General features: G+C 39.3%; 1 protein-coding gene across 1 annotated transcript in view; it reads right to left on the bottom strand.

The window, feature by feature from the left end:
* The window catches only part of Sdccag8 (SHH signaling and ciliogenesis regulator SDCCAG8), a 183,709-nt gene that overhangs the window by 72,458 nt on the left and 87,347 nt on the right, over positions 1 to 23,904 (bottom strand). The window contains exon 13 of the mRNA XM_048358258.1: positions 19,181 to 19,323. Within this exon, the coding sequence (XP_048214215.1) occupies positions 19,181 to 19,323 (143 nt within the window). The remainder of the gene's footprint in view (positions 1 to 19,180; positions 19,324 to 23,904) is intronic.

The raw sequence follows: 23,904 nt of genomic DNA, 5'->3' as shown, positions 1-23,904 counted from the left end.
AGAAAGCTAGGAGTATAGCTTACAGGTAGAGCTCTTGCCCTGAGTTCCATTCCCAGAATTGAATCACACACACACACACACACACACACACACACACACACACACACACACAGCAAATGCTATCTTTTTGTTTTGTGTAAGTCAAATCTTATCTGAAGTAACTCTCAAAATATATATTCACATTTAAAATTATGAAGCCTATGAAAAAGTTACTCCATTACAGCCAAGCTGGTGAATTACACACAAATATCCAGTTGTGTATATGGATTACAAACTCCTACCTAATACAAGTGGAAAATGTTTATCACTAGTCTTTCCATAGTTTTAAAATGTAAAATGATTATCTGAGAAACTCCTCGCATGAATTTCTTTCCTGTTTCCAGTTCCTATTATTCATTATTTATTTCTAGTATGAAACTAACACTGTCAAGGTTCAAGAAACCGCATAGTTAATCAATCTGCCAGGCAGTTAGTAAATTATACCACTGCACGATAGGTTAATCTGTTGCCTTTGTAATTTGCACTTCATATAAAACATTAACTGCACCTAGTGGAACACACAAAAAAAGATGTTTTCAAACCTCTATAGAAATTTCTGGAAGAAAAATAAATAAAAAACCCAGAAAGTAGAGGAGGTAGAAAAGGAACCCACATAAGTAAGTTCCTTTGAGAATCCCAATACCAGTTGTTTTCATTACAGGATGGCTATTTATAGAAAACCTCACTGATATAAGCTGCTTGAAATAGTTACAAATTATATGTGCAGAAAGATTAACATATCACAAGCACTGAAACTTTTCCACTTCTAGATCTTACTGCCCACGAGTTGCTTGACTCCTTCAGAGTATGGGGAAGGCTCCACACGCAGAGAACCAATGGCAGGTGCACAGTTCAAGGAAAATAAGCATTTAAGTGCAAATAAAAAGTTGGCTTCTAAGTATTTAGGCATTGCATTTGCTTTAAGAGCGATGATTAACACACAAGAGAAGCTGGGGCAGCGGAGGTGAAGTCCTGTACTGGCCAGGGAAGTGAGGTACTCTTCAGGCAAAGGTCAAAGATGTTCCTTCCATCCTGCGGCCATCTCAGAGGACGGATTAAACTTACACAAAGGCTCTTTTCTATGATCCACAAGCATTATCGTAAAAGAGGAGTCCGGAGGGAGAAGCAAAGGGTAGGATGCACGGATGAGACAGAAGGACCAGTCCATGTGACAATTCTCAGGTGTTCGTTAAAGTACATTGTTAAAACCCTGACTTCTGAGAGACATGCAGAGATTCAGTGGAAAAGCTTCCATAATATAAAATTGGGACACACTGCAAACTAATTCCTTTTTAGGAGATTGACAATGAGCACAGATGTAATGAAGGCTCTGAGAAGTCCTATCGTGAAGAACCTGCTTGAACTGTAATAAAACCTTCCAGAAGGAGCAAATACAGAACTCATCTTTTGCAACATCCACTGTAAGAATTATGCAGTATTAAGGATAAGACTGCAGCCTGGAGCCAGGCAGCCCAGGCTCCAAAACCAATCCCACCACTGCATAGCATAGAGACAGTACTCAAGTACTGACCTCTGTCTGCCTTGGTTTGCTTATCTGTTAACGGGGGGGGGGGGGGGGGGGGCTCATGATGAAATCTGCAGGTAGTGTTGTTGTGTGTGTGTAATGGGAATGATATGAGCGTAGCCAGTGACATATACCTGTCAATCATTCCACAGTGTGCACAGGAGCCCCTTTACCTCCACTTTCAGAAGTGTTCCAGAGACAGCATTTGGTAAATGCTGTTGCAAGCCAAAGCTTCTTTTTGTTTCAAGAACTGGTAGCCAAGTGGGCTAAGCATAATGGCACGCGCCTGTAATCCCAACTACTTAGGGACAAAGATGAGAGAACTGTGCTTCAAGACCAGCCTGAGCAACGCAAACAAAAAACACACATGACACCAACAGTTTTGCTGATCATTCAACTGATCTGAGTTAAGTTGGTAAGTCTTCATGCTGATTTCTGGATTCTTTTTTTTTTTTGTCAGTCATGGGGCTTGAACTCAGGCTCTGGGCACTGTCCCGGAGCTCTTTTGCTCAAGGCTAGTGCTCTACCACTTTGAGCCACAGCCCTACTTCCAGTTTTTAGGTGTTTAGTAGAAGATAAGTCTTGTGGGACTTTCCTGCTTGGGCTAGCTTTGAACTTTGATCCTCAAATCTCAGCCTCCTGAATAGCTAGGATTACAGGAGTGAGCCACCAGTGCCTGACTGATTTCTGGATTTTATATACACACAAATGCAGGCATGTGAGTAGTTATATACACTTTACTAGGTTTTCAATACCTACAAAGAAAGATCATGTCTTCTTCATGATAAGACAAACAGTGGCTGGTACAGCTGGGACAAAAGTGCTCAGTTAATGAGAAGTGAATACCTATTTAATAGCAATCAGACCATTGTCCCTTCATTCAAAACAATGCAAGAGGTCAGCAACCAAAGATGCTGTTCTGGGCACAACTAAACATATGTATTTCTGGGAAGCTATTGGTTCTACCTAGAATGCACTTGGCAATTAAATCTGTGGTGTGAATGTCAAATGACAACACTAATTGGTTCAGAGGGTTTTGTTATCCCTTTTCAGTGTATGTCCCATAGTCCAGGTGAGCTGCTACTTTACACAGAAAAGCACCACCACTCCCTGCCATCAGCAAACCATGGTAGAAGACAGGGGAAAATCAGTTTGTTACAATTGAAGCAAGTATGCTCCAATCAAGTTCAAGTAAAACTTTAGATTTATAAGAATTGTTAACTATAGGGGCTGGGGATATGGCCTAGTGGCAAGAGTACTTGCCCCGTATACATGAGGCCCTGGGTTCAATTCCCCAGCACCACATATACAGAAAATGGCCAGAAGTGGTGCTGTGACTCAAGTGGCAGAGTGCTAGCCTTGAGCAAAAAGAAGCCAGGGACAGTGCTCAGACCCTGAGTCCAAGCCCCAGGACTGGTAAAAAAAAAAAAAAAAAAGAAAAGAAAAAAAGAATTGTTAACTATAGATGAAAATTTAGTAAGTGGGAGAAAAGAGATTTCAGAGGACCTTTTAAGATACAGGTTATTGGTTTCTTTTATCAGAAGAAACCATATACGATTTCCTCTAAATATTCATATATAGCCTTACCCAAACTATACAAAACAAACACAGAAAAGACTAACAATGTTGACCTTCATAAAACAAATGGAATCAAATAAACACATTCCATAGCTGCTAATCAAATTTCAATTCTTATTATCTACAGGCAAAAACATGCCATGGGTCCTACACATCATCTCTGTATGCGAAATGTCCGGTGTTAACTACACGTGACCCAGGCTCTGAGACGTGGAGTGTGAAGAAGCGTGCTCACTCACTTTTCCCCACATAGTTAATCTTGGTGTTTAAAGGGTAAAGAAACTTTTGAAGGTACATTACCAGGTCCTTAAAAAAAACACTGAAAATAACTGTGCATTTTTATCCTTTTTCTTATAAGTACTGCATGCTAACCGACTGCGCTACTGGCGCTCTTATCCTTTTTCTTAGCAATTGCTTCCTAATGGTTATCTTTTCTTTGCCATCTCCTGTTGGTGTGGCAATACAGAAACCATTTCAAGGATAACCTGGTGGACAAAGGCCCATATAAGTGGCCATGCACAATGTGACCAGATAATTAGCAAGAATGTCTTTGTCTTGCAAAGGAGAAAGTTTAATTTTAATAGGTCTAAGACAAGAAGGCAGCTTTCTTTTCTTGCCCCACTCCTATTGTAAATCTTACATGTGTTTGCAGGTGTTTGCTGGAAGGCAGGTCACAACAAGCCCACGAAGCCTAGGGCAATGTCAGCAGTGGACATTAACCTGAAGAGAGATCATGGCAGGCAAGCATGTATTTTCAGGGACATTCTTCTTACTGAAATGATCACAGTGGACTGCTCAAAATGAACAGACTCAAAACAACAAAAGCAACCAACAGCATCTATTCTAATGTTGCAAATGTCTTAGATATTACAGATGTCACCCAACAAACAGTGTGCATATTTGCTTTCCAAATGTGAACAAAACCAAGACATCACAGGATAAATCTGAATGGAATGTTAACCTTCACTTTATTTTTTTTTTCCTTTCCTCGCTGACAACACAATTTTAGTATTATCACAACAGAGCTTCTAGCTTGAAAAAAAAATAAATTAATGGATGGATAAAAAAAATCTTAGAAACTTAAAAAAATAAACAACTTTCAAATATCTACACTTGATGGTGTCAAGAGCCAAGATGAATGTAATTCAATTGCAACTTCCAAACTAAACTCACAAATTACTACCATTATGCTAAGTGTTAGCTACCCCACTGTGCAGTTTTGCTTTGTGAATTTTTACCTTCCTCTATGAACACTTTTAGCCACTGATCGCACAGCCTTTCAATGTTTTCTGCCTTTTCCTTTAAATAAACTGGCTCTGGCTCCTTCCATCTGGTTCCCCTTCCGTCAGCAACCCTGCACCTGTTCACACCTCCTCTCCTGTTGGATTCCACTGAACATTTCCTCCTCTGCCAGGGCTATTCTGGCACTCGCAACCTTTCTGTCATTCAATCCATCTGTCAGAAGTGAACTTTGTTTACCGCAAGCTTCTGCTTTCTTCTTCAAGAAGCAAAGCCCCTCAAGGTCATTGTCAAATGAACTGTCGGCATGGATTTAAATCCTCTACTGCTAACCAGCACACGATGAAGTTCTGTTGTGTAATGTACTTGTGAAAATTACTTTGGGGTTTGAGAAGACAATAATTTGGAGTCAAAGTAGTAAAAGCATGGTTGTTTTAATGATCATTTGTAAAACCAGACAGCTGATATGTATTTTCTTCATGTGTGTCTGCACTTCTCATTATACTGGGTATGAACTATATGTATAAGAAGCTAAATAAAAGTTTTAAAGTGAAATCAAAATATCACAAACAAGCTTACACGATGTAAAAATTGCTTGATACTATGTAGCATTAACTTGAGGGATAAATATTTTCACTAATGAATTAGCCAAGGGAGAGAGTATTCCAATGAAGAAATTTTAGTCTGAAAGGCTTAAAATGTACAAATCTGTATGTACCATTTCAATTATAAGCTATAGATTAACATACAGTTCTATTACTGGTTTGGAAAAACTTAACCCATAATATACAAATAAATTCATGTGTATTTTAAATTCCAACATTTAAATGGAAGGTTCTATATGAGAAATATTTAAATATATGATGCCAAAAAATCCACATAATCTACCTGCAGAAATATAAGTTCCGTCAATAGGTCTGTGGGTGGAAAAACAATTCCTAGAAATTAGGTGAAATTTATGCTCTCAAATTGAATTTATTCTGGATCATGTACAGCTATTAAAGACTTACTCTCCTTTTATAAATCAGACAAAAAATTATGTTGAATTATTTACCAGTATTTCAAGATAACTGTGTCCTTCAGGAAAAGGAAAGACCAATGAGTTCATTAAAATTTCTCAATTCAAATTCCAAAGAAAAGATTATTTTTCAGGAGCAAAAACATGATAAAAATTTAATCAAAGCACTGACACAAGTATGAGCCTAAATGTGACCCAATGGCTGTTCATGCATAAGGCTGATTTAATATGTTGTAGAATTATCCTAAAATTTAATCCTATTACAAATGTTTATTTTAAATAAAATCAATAAAGTCCTTCACACATAAGGCTGTCCTAAAGCTACAAAGATTATCTTAAGATTTAAGCATAGTATGCTTGCAATAAATAAAATCCATGAGGTCTGTAAAGTTTTCTAAATTCTTTTAGAAAATAGAAATAAAAGCTTTTCTTGAAGACATAAAAGTGACAGTTTCAGTAAAAAAAGAAGTCTAGAAAACATGGAATTTAAATTTTAAATCTGAGATTTCTAATTAATTAAGGATTCCTAATTTATAAATTTTTATCAAGGCAGGCTTTTTGGACTTGATAAAATTTTGATACTAAATACAAAAAAAAGCAAAAACTACAGCTTAAAATTCAAGTGCAGAAATATTCTTTTTTTGATGTAATTTTCATTTTATTATTAGCCTTTGAAATACTTTATTCCATATAAATCCCTCTTATGTAATATGTAATTCAATTTAATATATGGTTTTGTACTTAACATATTGAAAGCATATTCTTTTTCAAAACATAATTTCTATTTTGAGAAAATTTCAAAAATGCCGTGAAATTTACCCAGCAATTTTGTCAATATTTTTCTGGATTTTTTTTTCCCCCTTAGTGCCTGATAGTAGTTTGGTCAGCTAGATCCCTGGCTCTGAATGGCATTGAAAGAGTGCTGGTAATTTGATCACTTCTAGGAACTGATTTGCTATATGAAAGAAAGAAGCATTAGCAAAATGCTAGTTTAAGTCACCGTGAAAGAACTCCCCGTTCTTAGTAAACTGTGTTTCCAAAACACACTGGGAGCCTTCTTTTGGAAATCGGTTTGATAAGAACATAAACAAATGGGGAAAAAAAACCCACTCAGTTCTAACATCACTTACAGTCACACACGGATGCACGGATGCACATACACACACGTTTCCCTTCCATAAACGCAGAAGAAAAAGGAGAAAGGAGCGAATCATGATTACTTTTACACATGGACTAATTTAGGAACTTAGAGAATACGAGTTTCTTTCTGTTTAAGGTGGAATATGCTTACTTGATCTTTTAAATAGAAAAACTAAGAAAAAGTGTAGTTTGATATCAACACCTGAAACACAAATTTTACAGGAAAAAAAGGCACTGTGGTAATGTTGCCAGGTTACAGCACGGAAGAGGAAAGCGGTTTCTGAGGGCACTGCTAGGTGAGGACAAGAACTGGTGTGGCTCACATTTAATGCCAGTTCTCCTAAAACAGCATATGGATGCAGGATGGAAGGACTCATTAATAAAGCGCTGACCTTCGTGTATCCACATTCCGAATGAGACTAACAGCCCCACTTCTCTAAGAACTGCAAATGAGGAAAACACTCCTCGTTTTCTCTGGCTTATTTATTTTTGTCTGCCGATTTAGTCAGGGTGTCTTGAACCTCAGAGGATACACATTTGCCCCCGTCCAGTCCTCATTACCTCGGGCAACACCTTCTTTCAGATGTGGAAATATTTGTAGGACTGTAGGACAAAGAATGGAGACTTTTTCGGAGTGTTCATCACGGGGGGAATGGATTTTCGGTTCTCTTAAGAGTAAGAAGAGATTAAATGACAACTTTAAATCTGCCACAATCATTTACTAATGTGCTGCTGTATCAAATAAGTCTAATTTTTTGACAGCACCAAATTAGATTTATTGCAGAAACTGCTGCATAAATAGCATATGGCTATGTTATACCACCTATTGCAAATCCTGGTAATGTTTCTCCCTCCCCCTCCAAAATGAATAAATTGAGCCAAGCTATAAACCTTCTGCAAAGAAAGACAAATACACAAGTTCAAAAACAGATGTAAGAGACCTGATCTCTTTGTCAGTCTCAGTTTTAGCATGAATGTCCCAACTCTATATTTAAAGGACAATGACTCTTTAACAGGTAATTAAATTTAATAGGTCAACTTTTCATTTCCTACAGAATAATTTTATTTAATTTAATAGTTTTGGGCTCTAAATTGGACTTATATTTTGATGTTTCACCCAGAGCTACACAGGAGAAGAAAGGAAGGGCAGGCAGCTGTGAATCAATGAGTGGAAATTAGGTTACAAAGAATTAAGTAGAAATGCACTTCTGAAGGACTTGTGGTAGAAATCATATAAAAAAATCTTTTCTAATTCTAACTATAGCCTCCATATTGCAAATTCTCTGATGCATAAAATATACAAAGTGATCATTCCATGTGCCACACTATAGACCAGAATGGCAGAGCCACACAGGCAGCAAAAAAAATCAAAGTTACTTGGAAGCTGAGACCAAAAACTCCCATAAGAAACCCAGGGACAGACAATTCTTCCTTTCTCAGTCTCTCTACTAACATTCACCCCACCCCACCCCCAACCCGAGTTTGACCCAATTCAACTCAATTCTCCTTTTTGCAGAAAAGTTTCCACTCTTCCATACATGGGAAAGACATTGCAAGGTCTTATCTCAGACCAATGGGCACACCACTGCAAACATCATGGCACTCAGCTACCCCGCAGACTCCCTCTCTGTGGTCAGTCTTCCCAGCTGCCCTATCTGTTACTGTCTGATTAGTTCTGCTAAGGAGCCCCTCCCCTGCCAGCTTTCGGTGCCATCTGTTCTATACAAGATGGCTGCTGCCCAGCAACCTAACACTGCCCTCCTACCTGGCACCCGGCTACCATCCTTACCCCAAAGTGCTAACACAGGTTCTCACTGCTGGCAGAGTCAGGATTTCATTACTACTACTTTGACAAGTGCAGGGTTGTTTGTAATTTCTCTTTTATCCTGATTTTGATTGTACAACCACCTCCCACTGATTCAGTTTGCTTCAGTTTTGTTGCTCACAGATTTTACTCTCCACATTAATCTCCCTCTGGCATGTTACTGCATCTGTTCCCTTTTTTATTATTAATTTTCAAATTCCCACCATTTTTGACAAAAAGGAGGTAATCTACACTCTGTTTCTGCCCATTTCATTTTCTTTAATTTGGAAGATAAGTATGAAAGCATGCCAAAGAAGTTAATTCTCCGTTAACAGTTTATTTCCTGGCACCCCTAAGCCTTTGTATATGAAAAACAGATAGGAATAAATGTTGACTGAATCACAACAACATAGTCGCAACCATTCCTCAATTTAATGAAAAGCAAACATATGAAACAGCATCTAAAAAGTTTATTAGTTACCGAGTTGTTTCATGCTGTCACTCTTCCTTCTACTTTGAATAGATAATTCTTTCTGCAAATTGACCTGGACTCAGGATCTGAATCTGAGTTCCTCTACAGCTCTGAGTAGGATCTCTGTGCTCAAGGCTAGCACTCTGCCTCTTGAGCCACAGCGCCACTACTGGCTTTTTCTATGTATGTGGTGCTGAGGAATCGAACCCAGGGCTTCATGTATACCCGGCAAGTACTCTACCACTAGGCCATATTCCCAGCCCATCTTTTCAGTACAGATGAATTTTAGCATTACTTAATATATTATCTTTCCTCAGCCCAAACATTGTTGACCAACTCCATACCAAATGATTCTGAAGAAATGCCTGGATACAGAAGCAGCTGAAGAACAGAATGGCTATCAGTGCATGATGCAGAGTGGATGGAGCCCCTGGGGTGCAGATCTGTCTCCATTATACACTGTTTGGATGAAGAGTTAGTATCAAGAATAGCAAGATGGTTTTCTCTCTCAAGACAAAGAGGACCTACCACATGAGATGTAGAAAATAGGAAGTCATGTATCTAATGATATACTCTCTGTGTCCCTAATTTGTCAACACCACAACCTTGCCAGAAATGGCTGGATTGTTTGGGTTATGCCTTCAGCTGCCCTAAAGTTTCCTAGATGGATCAATGCACTGTGACAGCTAATTAATTTATTTTACATTAATTCATATTAAAGTCACTGGAGTCCCTGAATAGACAAGCAGCCCTTTACATTGATAGAAGCCTGAATTTGTTAAAGTGATTGTACATACTGGCATTTATCCTCATAAAAATCTGAGTTAAGAACTGCAGGAAATAAAGCATGGTAGGATGTCTTTCCCAAGGTAACCAAAGATGATCAGAAACAGAGCAGGACAAGGGTCAGGGTCAGGCAACGCTAAGCCCGACCAACCACACTTGAGAACCTTAAGTAGAGAAGAGACAAGAACGTTCCACGCTGAGCATTCCTCCATCTGCCCGTACACATGTTCCAGCAGTGACTTCTTACTTTACCGTGGATACTTCTGCTGCGGGTAGAATTACATTTACAGTTGCTCTTCTAGCTCTAGGTATGTACTTTTGGCGTGTCTTGGTCAGACACAGGCCTCCGGTGGACACGAAGGTGCCAGGGGGCTGCACTGTTTATGTGCCGGCGCCCTTCCTGGAGAAGGCAATCCTCTGACATTCTGAGACGAAGCCTCCTCTCTCTTCCTTTCTACTCCATGGCTCTGGCAAGGCAGCAGAGGCTCCGCCCTGCCCAGGTGACTTTGTGCCTGCTGGGGAGAGGCCACACTGAGCCCAGGTGAGCTGACCGGGCTGGCCTCGCGGGCTGCTTCCCCACCCACCTGGTGCTGCTGTGGGCTCCTGGACTTGACTGTGCTCTGTTTGTTTGATCTTGCGGTGTTTTATCCGCAGTGTGACACAAATGTGTTATGAGGCGTGCCTCTAGATGGGTCACTGAGGAGACTACATATTCTCCTAGGGGCTTACTTTCTCAGGATCCTTAATAAGCTTTGATTCTAAAATCTTAGAATCAATCATTGATTCACTGTGTAATAAACTGTGGCTACCAAGGAACTAGTAAATAACAAGCACACCCTACCAAACACACCCAATTAGGGCAATGTGGGTCCACCTAAAATAATATAGTAGAACAGAATTTTCTTTTAGGAAAATAGACTTGGGTCTATTCCGGCAGGAATTCCATGTTTTTGCGTCTTTCCCTTCTGTTGTTATTGAACTTGATACTCATCGTTGCTGAGTTGGGGGGAGTGGTATGGTGTGGGCAATACTTGCTCGATTTCCTCAGAAAATGAGTTGGCGGCTGCTGCCACCATGCTCCAGGCTGTGGGCCTGTGTGGCAGGGGAGAAGAGAGCATCCCCAGTGTAGATTTTCATTGCACACACATTTGGGCTTTGCTGCGCGGAGGGGAGGCGAGCCAGGGACCGTTAAGCAGAACCCACAGACACACATGCTGGCAGCCTCTGATGCTAACCTCTCTGCCCCAGGCCACAAGGAGGCCATGGTGCCTCGCCTGTCAAACAGGTGGAGCAGAGCGGGCCCAGGCAGCGCAGTGTCCACCAGAGCAAAAGGAAAGGCTTTTCTTTCCTGGCTCTCTGACAGTCTGTTTTTCTCTGATACTAGATGAGGGAAGGAAAAGAGGATGCAATTTATAACAGCACCAAGGCCATCTATTTTGAGCCTTGAAGATGTTGGTTGCACATATATCCATTTAAAATTATTTTTGACACGTTCTCTGCTTAATTTATTCATGAAAGGAGTACAAGAGGAAAAAAATGAGCTTAACTTTTAAATGGAAACTTTAGGCTAAAAATTCTTGAATAAAACTCAGGAGAAAAATGATAAAAGTTCACCGTGGAACGGCAAGAATGCACTCGAGTGTTACACTATCTTCTTCAAAGGACCAGGGTACAAGTTGGGGGTTTCTGACCTAGGCTGACTGATGAGGGCAGCTCGTTCTTCATTTTCTCTAACAATAAATAGCCGAGGCAAATTTATTCAGCAATTCTAGAGAACCTGCTCAATGCCTCATGCCAAGCTTGGTGCTGAGGACACGCAGATGAAAGGAGCCTGTTTTCTGGTGCTCTACAGCCCACAAAGTTTTTCTATCTAGCTTTGAAGTACATTTCTCCACGTTTTGGGGTGACTGTGGAGCCTGACGGACCCTCCTCCTCTCCCGTGGCTACAGCTTCAGGCTTCCCCTTCCGTACCCCGCTTCCTCACTCAGCAAGGGCTGCTCACCTCCAGCCCCGCCCCCGCTAGCATCAAGAAATGAAACAGGGCACACATGTTGTAGTCAAACATAAATCTGTTAGAATGTCTGACCCTTTGCAAAGCACTAGTTTTGTAAAATGCAATGCAAACGAATTTTGTACCAAAATGTGTTGTTTAAGATACCCCGCTACAGCTCACTGGTCATAATTGTAGCAATGTAAAACTGATATAGAAACTGCAGGTATAATGAAGAGGTAGTCATGTGCTAAATAAATGAATAAATAGGTAAATAAATAATCTGACACAAAGGTTTCTGGACACTTGCTCTCAGTCATTGTGCTCAGCTTATCATAGACCAGTGGCTGCCAGCTACCACGGACTTCAGCCAGCACTGCCTTGGGGAATCCCCCTGGCGTCCTGAACCTTGTTCTTTTTATACTCAAGAAGACAATGACTCAGTCTTGGGAAGAAGAAATGACCATGCCTCCTGGGACTTCTAACATGTTGCATCCAGGATTGTTAGGCTTCAAATGCATACAAAAAAGTGTTGGTTTTTGTTTTTGAACAAGACTGAGGTTTCAAGTCGGGACCTCATATTTGCTACGCAGGTGGTCTGAGCCATACCTCCAGTCCTTTTCTTGGCGGCTTAATTTTGAGGTAGGGGCTCACTTCCTACGCAGGCATCCACTTAGGTTTCCTACTAGAGCTGGAATTACAGGTATGTCCACAATACCTACTTTCTTCCATTGAGATGGAGTCATCTGAGCTGTTCAGTTGGCCTTGAACTGCAATTCCCCCATTCTCAGCATCTCAAGTAGCTAGGATTATAGGTGTGACCCACTGACATTCAGCTAAGCTTTCTTCTTTCTTCTCTTTCCACTCTAAATCATTTCTTAGCCGAAGGAAATTTTGTATTCTTTTGAAACAACAGGGGCAATATATAGCAATCAACCTATTGGTTTATTTGTCCAGGGTCCCTGACATTATCAAGTGAGATTCTCTTTTTGGCCACCTGTGGCTATGGGGGAAATCGCATAGCACTCTGAAGGGCACATGTATACACGACTCAATTTGCTTCCACGGGGTGAACCTGCAATGAAAGGCTTTGAAACTGGAGGTAGAGGAGGGTGGATGTCAAATTCTCACATTTTGAAATTAGAGGAATTTCCATTATATTCGATTTCAGACTAAAGGGTATGATTCCAGGATATTGAAGCATTTGAGATGGCGAACAGCATGCATATAGAAGCAGAGTTCTAATCTGACAGCACACATGCTGGCTTGACTCCCTGGTTCAAGAAACCCTCAAATCAGCTGCACTGGGGCAGAACATAATCTGGAGATAAAAACTCATCAGCTCCCCTTTTAAAGCTTTCTGACACCTCAACCAAAAAAATTAAAATTCTGTTTCATACTAGAAGTCTGAGTGGTTAAAGAAGGACATTCAAACAAGTAGTTCAGCTAGTGAACATAAAGAAGCTACATGTCTCGGAATGCTCTGGAAACAAAGCCTCTGTCACCTCTGCCAATGCATTTCTTCACCATAAGAGGATAGCTTTGTGACACCCCTGTATGTCCTACCTCTTTTCAAAAAGATTGAATGCTGTAGCTCAGTCTGCTACCTATTTAGGTCAGAGGTCAGAGGTCAGAGGTCAGGTCTTCCCATCAGGATCCCCAAAGTAGGTCATAATCTAACACTCACTTTGTGGTCTCTCACTTAAATTCCCCACTTTGAGAAGTTCTCTGAAGTACATTATTGAAAATGCCATTTATGCGAGAAGAAAGCTAAGAATTTTGAGGGTTATGCTAATAGAAACTGAAGCTTCAAGTTTAATGGCAAGTTTCTCTCCCTTTTGCACTTCAGATAATTCTAACTCTTCCAGTAATTGAGAAAATAAGGCTTTCTATAATCATTGCCATTCTAGTCATTTATAAGAAAAGGATGCAGGGTTTGAAAGAATCTCTTTCAATACATGTACAGTAGATTTGTGGGCAAGTGTTTGCTACTCTAAGTAGTTAATAAACAGTCACATAAACATTCAGAAATAGTTGCTTTAGTGAGCTAGATCATAAATTAACCTATCACATATATGTAAATGGTAGTCATGTGAGATGCATTCAAGTGTTATGGTCCAAAAGATGTACACATTAAAATCAAATCTGCAAAGCAATAACCACTTTTTTACAGAAGCCTGTTTCCTTTTGGTAAAAAGGAAGTAGAGGAGAATGACAGTTTTTTGTTGCTGGTCATTAATACTGTCCATAAAATACATTAGACTAAGGCAAATAAAGGGCCACAGGAAACGGTCTGGACCAAAATTCACCCACATATGTCTCTACTGGTATTAAAGAACAGCTATCACTTCTATTACAAATTTATGGTATTCGTTTTCCCAGTTGTCTTCTCGAGAATAATCACATTAATCCATTTCCCTAGCAATTTACATAGAATTACAGCCTAATGGATAGGGATAAGTGTGGCAGACAAATTACCGCTCCCATAACAGATCAGCTGTGTGACCTTAGATGACTCATTTTACTTCTCCAGGCCTACTTGCCTCAGCTGTGAACTAGGGAAAGTAAGAGTCTGCAGAGAGAGGAACTGCCAGAGGGACTCCGAGAAGCATTCCACGCTGCTTTTAGAAGCAGCACTGTGACCCAGAAAGCTTGCTCACAGGTCAGCTACTCCCTTTCTTTTTCTGCCCCAGGCAGATAGGAAGATGGCTCCCTCCTTAACCTCTAGTGTTCCTCAAAGTGGGCAGAAGGCATCTAGGAAAACCTGTTCTCTCCTGGCAGGAGTTACCAGGGAGGGCTACAGCCGAGAGCTTGGGATTTCAGGGAGGCCTGGAAAAGAAGGGAGGATTGTGAAAAGGCCAGAAACTCACAGGGTATTCCAGGGGTTGAGGGTAGAGAGTGGGGGGAAGGTCAAAAACCACAGGGGAAACAAGCCCCCAAGTGCCCGCATTTGGCCAGCAGCCAGCATGCGAGGCTTTGGAGAGTGAGGCCCATCAGCACGGTACAGAGGCCATGTGGTGTGGCCTGGGCCATCGGTGCACCTGCGCAGTACAGCACCATGGAAGGGTGGGAGAGTATTTCAGAAAATTCTTGATAGAATAATAAGGGAGACTAGAGTCAAAGCTATGGCCTATGAATACTCCTTATTCCCTGGTGAGCAAAACACTGGAAGGGTGTTAGGAGACTACTTTCATAGATCATGTGACAGATGAGCAGAGCCTAAAGACATGTCAAAATGAGTGGTAGGCATGACAGACATTTGTGGCAGTGCTGGACCAGGGCGTCCTGTGTGCTCAATGGCAAAGAGGCTCTGGGTCCAATACTCAGCACTAAAAAAAAAAAAAAGTCTCCTCTATGTGCTTCCACCCTCGCCCTTGGTTAGAATCACTGCCTCCAAGCTAACAGCACCCAGAACTCAGCCTGTGGACAGCACCTTTTTCCACACATACAGTCTATATTGGACATCTCTTGTGATTTGGGTAAAATGTATCACTTTCCTTGGCTATATCTTTTAAATTCCATAGTTACCAGATTAAAGAATTAATAGTTAATTGAGACTAAAATGTACAGGGTCACCTTTAATTCTGTCTCTGCTGGTTGCTGCTCTCAGGGTCTCTGAACACGACTTCCCATCTACTCGGCAGGCTGGACTGGCATAGCTGAGGCCCAGGACTGCAATACTATTCTCTTACATGCTGCTTGTAGTCCATTGGAGCCCTGCTAACCATCGCCAGCCAATTTTCACAATGTCCTCCATTGTCTTCTAAACCTAATTATCTTCTAATATAAACTTGAATTGCTAAAGTTGAGGGTCTCTTGATTCCCATTATCTTGAACCTCCTATCTGAGCAACTTTCCCGATAAATGGCCAGATCGTAACTAGCTTAGGTTTTGGAGACCACATTCAATTCAGCTGTGGTAGAGTCATATAGCAAATGAAACATGATCACAGTGGAGTCTCACAAAGCTATATAGTCTATCGTTTGCATATTATTTTTAATGTTTTCAATTACTAAAAAGTATAAAAGCTAATTCCTCCTCTATTCTTATCACCTACCGAACACCTAACCTGACTGTGGGGTTGGTTTTGTCTCCCATCTGTATGTCTATGCTTAGACCAAGGCCCTGGGTTACCACCCCACCTTTAAAACTCCCACCCATGAACTCACTAATCAAGATTACTACACAACAGCAGTCTCTCTACCACCTGTCTTTACCTGATTGACTATCTTCTACACCTCTAGTACAGAGCAAGCTGTTCCCTTCCTCTGGGCTTCGGTGGTGTCTTTAGTTCCAGTGATGCACTACTGACATATCTATTGCAACTGCATATGTAGATCCGCTCCCTTCAGCTAGAGTGAGCTTTTGAGTACAAGCTGACTAACCTAATGTGGAAGCTGAGTTTTAGTTTTCTCTCTATGCCTATGGCCAATCAGAGTATCCCAAAGTTAGTTCACAGTATAAAACCAGCCTAGGAGCCCATCAACCACTGAATGAGCAAAGAAAATGGTATATATATATACACAATGGAATATTGCTCTGCCATAAAGAAGAAAAATGGATGGAATTGGAGATTATGTTAAAGCAAAATTACCTACTTTGTTTTGTTTTGGTTTTTTTTGCCAGTCCTAGGACGTGAACTCAGGACCTGAGCACTGTCCCTGGCTTCCTTTTTGCTCAAGGCTAGCACTCTGCCACTTGAGCCACAGTGCCACTTCTGGCCATTTTCTGTATATGTGGTGCTGAGGAATCGAACCCAGGGCCTCATGTATACGACACAAGCACTCTTGCCACTAGGCCATATTCCCAGCCCCCAAATCACCTACTTTGAGAAAGAGAAGTATCACCTATTCTCCTTCATATGCAGAATCTAGCCCTTAAAAAAATAAGTGACAGGAATATGGCCAAAGTACTTTATAGATATGCATTAATAGTGAATGAATGAATAATAGAATCTGTTTTAAAAAACTGTTTAAGGTGGGGAAGGAAAAAGTCATGGGCTGAATTTGATCAACGTACATTATATGCACATATAGGAATATAATGAAACACCTTTGTAGAATTAATATATGCTAATAAAAAGGAAGGATAGTAGGTGCTCAATAAATATTTGTGACTAAGTAGATGATACACTCACCAACTGTCATAATAAATGCTGACTTTCTGTTTTCCACCTTTAAATCAAATTTAAATCCAAATAAGAACAAACATCAGAGTATGGAACCATATTTTTCTTTCAGACAAATCAACATATTTCTATTCTAGTTTTTAACTTTTCTTAACCCCTAAAGATTTAGCTCCCTATTTCATTATTACCTTATAACATAGTTTGCACATATAATTTTAAACTTCGCTTACACTATGTCATTCAAAATGTTTGAGGCTGAGTAGAGAGGTGCTGTTTGCATGGGAGTTGTGTATTTCAGCTTAGATATACTAAAAAAGAAAGAGGCAATGTTTTCCAGCCACACACCTGAATGTATTCAATCAGTAAATGGTGAGAGCTAGCAAAGTCTTTTTAAAAGTAAATAAATAAAAGCATATTAGAAATGGTTCAACAACCAAATCATATAGAGAATATATGTGTATACATATATGTATATATAAAATATAATTCTTTGCATTTTGGTCACCTTTAAATTTATGAATGTGGATTTTATAAAACATGAAATAAAACTAAGCATAATGCTTATACTAAAGCACAGCACTTAGAAAATAGGTGATTAAGTTTCATTTTCTTTTCCTAGGTTTAATTTTTTGCAGAACTGAGGTAAATAAAGCTAAATAGGGCAAAAAAAGCTTTCTAGGGAAGCTAACAAAACAGTTTTCTTAAGAACAAAGGAACTGGTTAGCACTCGTGGCTTTCAGCAGTGACTGCATCTTAATACGCTCTACTTAGAAGAAATAGATCTTGTCAAACAGTACAAATTGATCCTGCTCAGGAAACTCTACAGACTCTGACTTCAGAAATTAAGTCTCTGAATAAGATAGAATTGCAAAAGGAGCAAACTCAGCATTAATATTTATTTGCTGAAGCTCAGCCACACGGAGACATTAAAAGCTGTCCTATTTCGGTGGTTTACTAGTGCTTAGCACACAAATGGCTGGTTCTCAATAGAAGTCTGACAGAAAAGAAAAACTAGTAACATTATCATGATGAAGGCAAATTCTAATACTTTTAAGATTAAATCACCACGGGAACCACGTTAATATTGTGTTCTCAGTTCCACAATGACAACACTTCAAATAGGCACTAAAAGAACAGCTATTATCCTGCAGTATTAAGCAATTTTTCCTCATAAAAGTGTCTTAACTGCTGGGAGATTTTCCAGATATCATACATGCATAAATGCTTTCTTTTCCCTCTCTTCCCTCTTTCTCTTTCCTCTCATTTACTTTCACTGTTTAAATAGGAAGGTGTCAAACCATTTGGAATATTATCATAACAAAATGTTTTAACAAAGTTTGATTTTAACAGAACTAGAGGCATCTTAACACTAACCCAAAACTTTGGGAGGTTCACCAACCTCTAGAATATTTTTTTCTCCAAATGCAGGCTGTTCAAGTGGTGCTTTTCTCCATCTGTTATCATACCGTGCTCAGAATTACATTGTCATATTTAATGTAAAAGGGATCAGTCCCCTTTCATAGTTTAAATTCAACACAGCACTGTAATTGGAAGACCAGTGTTTTCCTATTTTATAAACTAAACCCAATATCATAAACTTACATGTGTATTTAGACAAAATTTTATCTAAAAACTGAAAAACTCTAAGAACTGAACAAAACCCAAGGCTTGATCTGAACACTTTAAAAAACACACTAAAACTCAAAAGGAGAAGATACCACTTACAAAGTAAAGTGAAATATCTACTAGCTCTATCTGTGTGAGTTTTTCTGTGTATATATTTACGTGTATGTATATTTCTACTATAGCAAAGTCACAATGATCTCAATCTAGAGAGTCTTATTTCATGACTGTGTTATATTCTGATTAAACTTCATAGCAACGATGATCACATGGAAGTATCTCATAATGGAAACTGCAATTTGAAACCTGAAGTCATGGTAATGGCAATGATCTGAATATGAACAGTGCCGGCCAATCAATTACTTCATCTCTAAATGTGACACCTTTTTAGGATACAGATTGCTTATTTTGTATCGGCTGCATTTCAATTTGTGTCAGGATTTCTTTTAATTTTGTCTTTCACCACTGACAGTATCTGATTTATTTCCCTAAATATATCGTTCAGAGCCTTCATTCCAACATTTGTATTAGACTTGGAATAAACAGGCGAGGTAGTGGAGGTGGAGGGCAACTATGTCATTTTGCTTATATTGATGGAGACTCACCTAAATATTTGAGCACTGTAGACAAACAGTTTTGTAATATACCAGTAACCCCCTGCCACTCATCATTCACATGTCTGGGTGTTTTGCTTTCCACGTCCCCACTTTTCTTAATATGCTTGGAAGCTGTGTGTGAATTCAACGGCTACGACTAAGTCTAACAACCGTTTGGAAGCCTGTGGCAAAGAGCAGTGGCATGCGCGGGGTGCTGGTGTGCGTGACGGGCTTCAGCATACCTGGTGCGGTGCAGTTGGTGCTTGGCTTCCCCCAGCAGCTCTGTGACTTTCAGGCACTCTTCTCTGGCCCGGGCTGCCTTCTGCTGCTCCTCCTCCACGTGCTGCCTGCTTTCGCTCAGTTCCAGTCGCAATTTCTCCATTTCCTTAGGGAGAGAGAAGGAGAAAATATCCATATCAAATATATGTACTTGAATTCAAAATGAGCTCACTTTTATTTCTGCCATAAATGTTAACATCATGAAAAGGGAGTCGGAAATTCAGGCTAGTTTCTGTCTCATGACAAAAGGGATTAGCACATCCACAAAAGCACATTAGTGAGGCTGCCTGAGTAAGATGAAGTCTGATCTTAAAAAGAAAATGATGAAATGAGAGTAGTCCAAATGGATAACATAGACTTTCATTCTAAGGCTTGTGCCCTTTAAAAAGTCATCGTAACTTAAAATGCCACATCCTTTAAAACCTAACGTTCTTGTTTTAAGAGATCTGATCAGATACATGCAGTGATTTTCATCAAATATGAAAGATTTATGATTCCAACTGGATGCCATAAAAAAACACATAGAAAAAATAATTTATCTCTTGGAAAAATGTGAAAGAAATATAAAAGAAAAAATAATTTAGGGAAAACTACTTATGAGAGCCCTTAACCTTAAAAGTGTATAAGATTTTAGAAGTACAATAATATTGTTCTGATATTTTCATTTAAAAAAGGTAACAAAAGGACTCTAAGACAAACAAATAGGAGTATGTAAATATATGAAAAATTATGAGAGCTTATTGTTTGGTCTCAGGAATAAATTAATCTATTTTACTAAAATTCATTCAAATATTTTGAAGCAAAAATGCCTTATATTGAACATATCTTAAATTGCTTATATATTAGGGTAGAATATTTATTTATCATGAAGTATCTTTAAATTTAAGCAAAACAAAATAGGAGTTGAATGTGTAAAACAAGATTTAAAAAAGGACAGAGGTATTTTCAAGTTCAAAAACCAGAAAATAATAAGTAATTTAGGCACAAAAACACATGATTTGGGAAAATAAAATCTCATCTAAGCAGATCATTTTACACTCAGTATTTAAATATAGTTTTTAATTCCCTCATGCCATTAATAGATATTCTGAACAGTTTCCAACTCTATTTAATCCAGCATGTAAATAAACAACTCATTTATATTTTATACATTTATAACATTATATCCAGTTACTTTACCAACAGTATAATAAAACAACATATTACAAGTTCTCAAATATTGTTCTATTTTTAAAAGCCTAATGATGAATATATGACTTTGATTCAGAGTAGATTTTTTTGTATGTTTCAGACTGAAAAAGTGAGAGTGGTTTATTTATTTAACATACTATGTTATTGCAGTTATGATAATACATTTCCAATCTTACAGTAATTAAAAATGAAAAATATAATGGAAAGGTGTTTTATTTGTCTACCTTTATGAAATTAGCAATAACAAAGAAGTATAGAGTTAGAATTGTATATTGACTTTAAAAACTACTTTATTTTTTCCTAAGTGATATTTACAATAAAATTTGTTAAATATGTTGGATACTTCTCAGGAGCTAACAAGTTATTTGGGTAAATGAGACATACACATATAAAAAAACAATTAAAATGCAATGCATAAACAACAAATAGGTTGTACGGAAAATCCTTGCCTCAGTGGCTGGAGGAGGGGATAGCCCAGCATGGGCGAGAGGAGTGAGAAGGAAGGGAGGGGCTCAGTACCTGGTGGAGCAACGGATCACATCACACTATGAAAGATCTGGAAGTGGAGACTAATAAAACTTTATTTTTATTTTTTACATTAATTAAGTAATTGTCAAAGTGATGTTCAGAGGGGTTAGTTACAGTTGCATACGTAAGGCAGTGAGTACATTTCTTATCAAATTTGTTACCTCCTTCCTCATTTTCCTGCTACCTCCCCCACCTCCCCAACTCCCTCCCCTTCCCCCAGAGTTGTACAGCTGGCTTACAGCATACTGCCTTGTAAGTATTGCTATTGCCTTGGTTCCCTTTTTACCACTTGTGTCTCTCCACTTGTGTGGAACATGAAAACTTTATTTTTATTATAAATGGTGGGAGACATCAATGGTTTACACGCATAGGCAATGTGACAAAAATCGAGCCTTAAAAAACTGGATCAATGTACATAATCAATTTCAGATGGCAAGGGATGTCAGAAGAGAAACCATGAAAAGCTAGCAGCAATTATCCAGGCAGGAGGAATAGAAAGACCTAAAACCAAAATACCAAGAGTACGTGATTTTTATGGAATAAAAGATGTCTGGGGAACAAAAATGATTCCAAAACATTGAAATGAGAGGGTAAAAAGAATGACAGAACTAGAAAACAGGAAATTCTAAACTTTCTTACAAAGAATAACTATATTTTTTGTCAGCATTATCCAATAATGACACAAGTAGGCTTTAAGTTCAAATTAGCTGCTTTCTTATTTTCATGCGCTAGAAAGCCAGAGGCTGCACAATAAGTCAGCTAAACACGTGGAGAAGATCCCGGGCTGAGGAAGAACACACATCAGGGCTCCACACTTAGCTCGCACGCTTTCAGCTTCAAGATCTTAGGCAAGTCAACTCAACGAGCAGGTAGTGTCTTCAGCCTCACGTCAAAGTGTTACTGCAGATGTTCCCAGGACTGCTATGAGGACCCGCAGTGCCTGGTACAGAGGAGAGCCGAGTAAAAGACACCTAACAGCATCAGCAGTGAAGGTAGAAAACCGACCTGTCTACAGATATTTGACTATCTCAAGTCTTCTCAATGTAGGGCCTATGTAGCTTAGCTGTGGAATGCATGCCTAGCATGCATGAGGCCTTGGGTTCTATCTTAATGTTGCCTGAGATCAAAACAAACAAAAAAATTCTTGGTTTAATTCAATAAAAATTCCCCTATCTCATGGTAGAAGTGGAATCAAGTTTTACCTGTTGTCATTTCAAAATGCAAAAAGCATTTTGTTAGGAAAATGGAAAATGACTCCCTGTTTCTGATTATCTGAGCCAGCAAAAAGGCTTATTGGTGCAGATAATCAAAACCAACAAATAATCTAACCAGCTGGACCAGGGCTCAACACCTACTCCCGAGTCAGGAAAATCTGCCATGGCATCAACTCTAACAGTTAGAAGAGAAATCACTTGCCAGAAATGCCATGCTCCCGCTGGCAAGATAACCCTTTGCCTCACCCAACTAGGTCAGGGCTGCTCCCTTGGCTGTCCATTGTGGCTCAGGGATGAAAGACCAACAGCAGTCATAGGCCAAATGTACATTGCTCTCAAAGCATGCTATTAACCTGCATGGCTGCAAAGCAGTTTGAGGTGGCCACCTTTTGGCCAACTGGGCAAAGGCAGGCCCAGATAGCTTTACACCTTAACACAACAGACTTCAGATCATGAACGCAGGGACGAAGGGTGCAATGCACTGCAAAAGCCATTCACTAACATGTACAAGACCCCTGGGTGTGAGCCCCCAGCACCAAAACAAAACAAGATAAAATAAAATAACCACCAAAGCAACTGAAGTAGAAGCTGTTAAAAATATTTACCTCAGGAGAACAGTAGCATATATGAGATATGAAACACAGTAGACGTCAATGAAAGAAGTTTTTTCTTAACCCTGGATATAGATACCTTTATTTCTATTCTTGAGTAAATGTTCTTATCAAAGTAATCACCTAACTTAAGTCAAATAATATTCAAATGATCATAGCAAAAGAAGAGCAGTGCCCATGTCCTACCTTTTAGTCATCCCCAAATCGATTTCCCAAGGTACATCATCAGTCCTTCTGACATTTAACTTACTATTAAGTCACATACTAATATTGCTATCTCTTGATTTTGCAATATAAGGTGTTATGTGTAGTCTTCACTTAAAAAATGTAATCAACTGGGTGCTGGTGGCTCATCCTTGTAATCTGAGCTACTTAGGAGGCTGAGATCTGAGGGTCAAGTTCAAAGCCAGCCTAGGCAGGAAAGTACATGAGACTTTTATTTCTAATTAATCACCAAAAAACTAGAAGTAGAGTTGTGGCTCAAGGTGTAGAGCTTAGACTTGAGCACAAAAGGTCAGGCCCGCATGTGTGCATGTATGTGCGTGCGTGCGTGTGCACACACACACACACACACACACAGAAGTAATCAATCTAGTAGATTACCTAGTGGCAATCTGCCTCTGGTATGTTCATGCAATTTCAGATACTCACGAGGCAAGACAGAAGGAGAACTTGGGACTAGGAGTTTCACTCTACCCTAGACATCACTGTCCAACTCATATCCAACTGATGGGCTCACATAATCATTTTCAGTAAATCGTCAGTTGGTAGTTAATGTACATTATGATTATGGAAAGTTTGCTGACTACAGAAAGAAGCACTGCTTTCTTCTTATACATTCCTTTAGTATTCCTGGGACTCACTGTGTAGGGCTTTTCATCTTTTGAGATGGGAAGTGTCTCAACTATGTTGAGCAGGCTAGTCTCAAACTCCTGAGTACAATGACTCACTGCCAGAGCCTCCTGAGCAACGGAACTGCAGACATGCACCCAATTCACTTCCCTATTTTATTTCTTTTTAGTAACTGTATGACCTCAAAATATTTTAAGATAGTAATACGAGAAAGTATCTTGAAAGGAAAGAAATTAGCCTAGTGATTGGAAAGCATCTACTAAAGACAGAACATGAAGAATGAAAGGGGGC

Source organism: Perognathus longimembris, chromosome 11 (genome assembly GCF_023159225.1).
Source record: "Perognathus longimembris pacificus isolate PPM17 chromosome 11, ASM2315922v1, whole genome shotgun sequence".
Lineage (NCBI taxonomy): Eukaryota > Metazoa > Chordata > Mammalia > Rodentia > Heteromyidae > Perognathus > Perognathus longimembris.
The sequence above is the reverse complement of the archived record's forward strand: the minus strand, read 5'-3'. Positions and strand labels throughout refer to the sequence as shown.